Source organism: Oncorhynchus keta, chromosome 1 (genome assembly GCF_023373465.1).
Source record: "Oncorhynchus keta strain PuntledgeMale-10-30-2019 chromosome 1, Oket_V2, whole genome shotgun sequence".
In the NCBI taxonomy this organism is placed as follows: domain Eukaryota; kingdom Metazoa; phylum Chordata; class Actinopteri; order Salmoniformes; family Salmonidae; genus Oncorhynchus; species Oncorhynchus keta.
Window position 1 is genome coordinate 851,469 of NC_068421.1, and position 6,000 is coordinate 857,468.

Sequence of the window (6,000 nt, forward strand, 5' to 3'; positions counted from 1 at the left end):
CCCATCTAGACCCCATCTAGACCGTGTCTGAATACGCTGGCCCCATCTAGACCCCATCTAGACCGTGTCTGAATACGCTGGCCCCATCTAGACCCCATCTAGACCGTGTCTGAATACGCTGGCCCCATCTAGGCCCCATCTAGACCGTGTCTGAATACGCTGGCCCCATCTAGACCCCATCTAGACCCCATCCGTGTCTGAATACGCTGGCCCCATCTAGACCGTGTCTGATAAGATGGCCCCATCTAGACCGTGTCTGAATACGCTGGCCCCATCTAGACCCCATCTAGACCGTGTCTGAATACGCTGGCCCCATCTAGACCGTGTCTACGACCGTGTCTGAATACGCTGGCCCCATCTAGACCCCATCTAGACCGTGTCTGAATACGCTGGCCCCATCTAGACCGTGTCTGAATACGCTGGCCCCATCTAGACCCCATCTAGACCGTGTCTGAATACGCTGGCCCCATCTACACCCCATCTAGACCCCATCTAGACCGTGTCTAGGAATAAGCTGGCCCCATCTAGACCCCATCTAGACCGTGTCTGAATACGCTGGCCCCATCTAGACCCCATCTAGACCGTGTCTGAATACGCTGGCCCCATCTAGACCCCATCTAGACCGTGTCTGAATACGCTTGCCCCATCTAGACCGTGTCTGAATACGCTGGCCCCATCTAGACCCCATCTAGACCCCATCTAGACCGTGTCTGAATACGCTGGCCCCATCTAGACCCCATCTAAACCCCATCTAGACCGTGTCTGAATACGCTGGCCCCATGTAGACCGTGTCTGAATAGGCTGGCCCCATCTAGACCCCATCTAGACCCCATCTAGCCCCATCTAGACCCCATCTAGACCGTGTCTGAATACGCTGGCCCCATCTAGACAGTGTCTGAATACGCTGGCCCCATCTAGACCCCATCTAGACCCCATCTAGACCATGTCTGAATACGCTGGCCCCATTTAGACCCCATCTAGACCCCATCTAGACCGTGTCTGAATACGCTGGCCCCATCTAGACCCCATCTAGACCCCATCTAGACCGTGTCTGAATAAGATGGCCCCATCTAGACCGCGTCTGAATTAAGCTGGCCCCATCTAGACCCCATCTAGACCCCATCTAGACCCCATCTAGACCGTGTCTGAATAAGCTGGCCCCATCTAGACCCCATCTAGACCCCATCTAGACCCCATCTAGACCCCACCTAGACCGTGTCTGAATAAGCTGGCCCCATCTAGACCCCATTTAGACCGTGTCTGAATATGCTGGCCCCATCTAGACCCCATCTAGACCCCCTAGACCCCATCTAGACCGCATCTAGACCGTGTCTGAATAAGCTGGCCCCATCTAGACCCCATCTAGACCCCATCTAGACCCCATCTAGACCGTGTCTGACTACGCTGGCCCCATCTAGACCGTGTCTGAATACGCTGGCCCCATCTAGACCCCATCTAGACCCCATCTAGACCGTGTCTGAAATCGCTGCCCCATCTAGACCCCATCTAGACCCCATCTAGACCCCATCTAGGCCGTGTCTGAAATTGCTGGCCCCATCTAGACCCCATCTAGACCGTGTCTGAATACGCTGGCCCCATCTAGGCCCCATCTAGACCGTGTCTGAATACGCTGGCCCCATCTAGACCCCATCTAGACCGTGTCTGAATACGCTGGCCCCATCTAGACCGTGTCTGAATATGCTGGCCCCGAATTCGCTGGCCCCATCTGGACCGTGTCTGAATTAGCTGGCCCCATCTAGACCGTGTCTGAATCTGGCCCCATCTAGACCCCATCTAGACCGTGTCTGAATATGCTGGCCCCATCTAGACCCCATCTAGACCCCATCTAGAATATCTGGCCCCATCTAGACCCCATCTAGACCGTGTCTGAAACCTGGCCCCATCTAGACCGTGTCTGAATACGCTGGCCCCATCTAGGACCCCATCTAGACCGTGTCTGAATACGCTGGCCCCATCTAGACCGTGTCTGAATACGCTGGCCCCATCTAGGCCCCATCTAGGCCGTGTCTGAATACGCTGGCCCCATCTAGACCCCATCTAGACCGTGTCTGAATACGCTGGCCCCATCTAGACCCCATCTAGACCCCATCTAGACCGTGTCTGAACCTGGCCCCATCTAGACCCCATCTAGACCGTGTCTGAATATGCTGGCCCCATCTAGACCGTGTCTGAATCTAGGCCCCATCTAGACCCCATCTAGACCCCATCTAGACCGTGTCTGAATACGCTGGCCCCATCTAGACCCCATCTAGACCGTGTCTGAATACGCTGGCCCCATCTAGACCCCATCTAGACCGTGTCTGAATATGCTGGCCCCATCTAGACCCCATCTGGACCGTGTCTGAATACGCTGGCCCCATCTAGACCGTGTCTGAATACGCTGGCCCCATCTAGGCCCCATCTAGGCCGTGTCTGAATACGCTGGCCCCATCTAGCCCCATCTAGACCGTGTCTGAATCCGCTGGCCCCATCTAGACCCCATCTAGACCCCATCTAGACCGTGTCTGAATACGCTGGCCCCATCTAGACCCCATCTCTGAAGACCCCATCTAGACCGTGTCTGAATACGCTGGCCCCATCTAGACCCCATCTAGACCCCATCTAGACCCCATCTAGACCGTGTCTGAATATGCTGGCCCCATCTAGACCCCATCTAGACCCCATCTAGACCCCATCTAGGCCCCATCTAGACCCCATCTAGAAACCATCTAGACCGTGTCTGAATACGCTGGCCCCATCTAGACCCCATCTAGGACCGTGTCTGAATACGCTGGCCCCATCTAGACCGTGTCTGAATACGCTGGCCCCATCTAGGCCCCATCTAGACCGTGTCTGAATACGCTGGCCCCATCTAGACCGTGTCTGAATACGCTGGCCCCATCTAGACCGTGTCTGAACCCCCTCTCCCCATCTAGACCCCATCTAGACCGTGTCTGAATACGCTGGCCCCATCTAGACCCCATCTAGACCGTGTCTGAATACGCTTGCCCCATCTAGACCGTGTCTGAATCCGCTGGCCCCATCTAGACCCCATCTAGACCGTGTCTGAATACGCTGGCCCCATCTAGACCCCATCTAGACCGTGTCTGAATACGCTTGCCCCATCTAGACCGTGTCTGAATACGCTGGCCCCATCTAGACCCCATCTAGACCCCATCTATAGACCCCATCTAGACCGTGTCTGAATATGCTGGCCCCATCTAGACCCCATCTAGACCCCATCTAGACCCCATCTAGGCCCCATCTAGACCCCATCTAGAAACCATCTAGACCGTGTCTGAATACGCTGGCCCCATCTAGACCCCATCTAGACCCCATCTAGACCCCATCTAGGCCCCATCTAGACCCCATCTAGACCGTGTCTGAATACGCTGGCCCCATCTAGACCCCATCTAGACCCCATCTAGACCGTGAGCTGTTGGGTTACATTCAGCTGCAGACTCGTTCATTCTTTAGTTAAATGATGACTGAGAGACTGACTGTGTTGGATGGGAAATGAGGACATCTGGAGGGATAGGCATCATATCAGATCTGTTTTCAGTGAACAGTCCCAAGAGACACACCTGCCATAAGCAGTGTGTGTGTGTGTTTGCCTATGCATGGCTGTGCATGTTTGTGTGCATGCATGCATAGGCAACTTACAAGAGAGCAATAGATACCTTTGACCTCCTCTAGTACATCAAAGACACCGTCATGTATTTGTGTGTGAATGGATGGGTAGGTAAGGGTTACTCACAGGAGAGCAGGAGATAGCCTTGATTTCCTCCAGGGCCTGTGAGAGACAGTCCTCTATCTCCGAGTCTTCCAGGGAGAAGAGGTCTCCGGCCCGCGACAGGTCCCTCTGGCCGAGAACCAGGCCAAACAGCTGGTGCATGATGTCTCTGCTTCACTCTGGCCTGCTTCGGGCCCACCTCAGCCTGGTCTGGTCAACGTCAGGCCTGCTCAGGCCTGGTTTGACCCACACTCACTCTGGCCTGCTTCGGGCCCACCTCAGCCTGGTCTGGTCCACGTCAGGCCTGCTCAGGCCTGGTTTGACCCACACTCACTCTGGGCCAACCTGGGGCCAGAAGTTGCTATGGAGACAGGGCATGGTCCCTGAAGGTGGTGGGGTGATGACCTCATACACATTAGACCCCTGAGAAAGAAAGACAAAAATGGAGACAAATTTGACCCCAACAGCAACCTTGGGAAAATCCTCTGCATTATCATTAACAGCAGACTCGTACATTTTCTCAATGAAAACAATATACTGAGCAAATGTCAAATTGAATTTTTACCAAATTACAGCACGACAGACCACATATTCCCCCTGGTTTGAACAAACAAACCAAAACAAAGGCAAAGTCATGCGTTGTTGATTTCAAAAAAGCATTTGACACAATTTGTCATGAGGGTCTGCTATACAAACTGAATTTGGCATGAGGGTCTGCTTTACAAACTGAATTTGGCATGAGGGTCTGCTTTACAAACTGAATTTGGCATGAGGGTCTGCTATACAAACTGAATTTGGCATGAGGGTCTGCTATACAAACTGAATTTGGCATGAGGGTCTGCTATACAAACTGAATTTGGCATGAGGGTCTGCTATACAAACTGAATTTGGCATGAGGGTCTGCTATACAAACTGAATTTGGCATGAGGGTCTGCTTTACAAACTGAATTTGGCATGAGGGTCTGCTTTACAAACTGAATTTGGCATGAGGGTCTGCTATACAAACTGAATTTGGCATGAGGGTCTGCTTTACAAACTGAATTTGGCATGAGGGTCTGCTATACAAACTGAATTTGGCATGAGGGTCTGCTATACAAACTGAATTTGGCATGAGGGTCTGCTATACAAACTGAATTTGGCATGAGGGTCTGCTATACAAACTGAATTTGGCATGAGGGTCTGCTATACAAACTGAATTTGGCATGAGGGTCTGCTATACAAACTGAATTTGGCATGAGGGTCTGCTTTACAAACTGAATTTGGCATGAGGGCTTTACAAACGGAATTTGGCATGAGGGTCTGCTATACAAACTGAATTTGGCATGAGGGTCTGCTATACAAACTGATGGGCATGAGAGTCTGCTTGAAAACTGAATACAGGGTCTGCTATACAAACTGAATTTGGCATGAGGGTCTGCTTTACAAACTGAATTTGGCATGAGGGTCTGCTATAAAACTGAATTTGGCATGAGGGTCTGCTATAATCTGAATTTGGCATGAGGGTCTGCTATACAAACTGATGATTTGGCATGGTCTGTCACAAACTGAATTTGGCATGAGGGTCTGCTTTACAAACGGAATTTGGCATGAGGGTCTGCTCTACAAACAGAATTTGGCATGAGGGTCCCTGACAAACTGAATTTGGCATGAGGGTCTGCTTTACAAACTGAATTTGGCATGAGGGTCTGCTTTACAAACGGAAAAGGGTCTGCAGTCACTGAATTTGGCAGGGTCTGCTATACAAATATTTGGCAAGGGTCTCCATACTGAATTTGGCATGAGGGTTGCCCAAGAGATGAGGGTCACTAAAAACTGAATTTGGCATGAGGGTCTGCTATACAAACATTTGGCATGAGGGTCTGCTTTACAAACTGAATTTGGCATGAGGGTCTGCTATACAAACAAAGGGCTGTGGCATGAGGGTCTGCTATACAAACTGAATTTGGCATGAGGGTCTGCTTTACAAACTGAATTTGGCATGAGGGTCTGCTTTACAAACTGAATTTGACATACCAATTAGGATCTGGCTAAAAATACTTGAATCAGTTATAGAACCCATTGCCCTTTATGGTTGTGAGGTCTGGGGTCCGCTCACCAACCAAGACTTCACAAAATGGGACAAACACCAAATTGAGACTCTGCATGCAGAATTCTGCAAAAATATCCTCCGTGTACAATGTAGAACACCAAATAATGCATGCAGGGCAGAATTAGGCCGATACCCACTAATTATCAAAATCCAGAAAAGAGCCGTTAAATTCTACAAC

The 6,000-nt window shown here is 51.1% G+C and overlaps 1 protein-coding gene across 1 annotated transcript in view; it reads right to left on the reverse strand.

Moving 5' to 3' along the window:
- The window catches only part of LOC118378378 (ventricular zone-expressed PH domain-containing protein-like), a 280,439-nt gene that overhangs the window by 249,549 nt on the left and 24,890 nt on the right, over positions 1-6,000 (reverse strand). The window contains 1 exon segment of the mRNA XM_052469152.1: positions 3,758-4,156. Within this exon segment, the coding sequence (XP_052325112.1) occupies positions 3,758-3,895 (138 nt within the window). The 5' untranslated portion in view covers positions 3,896-4,156.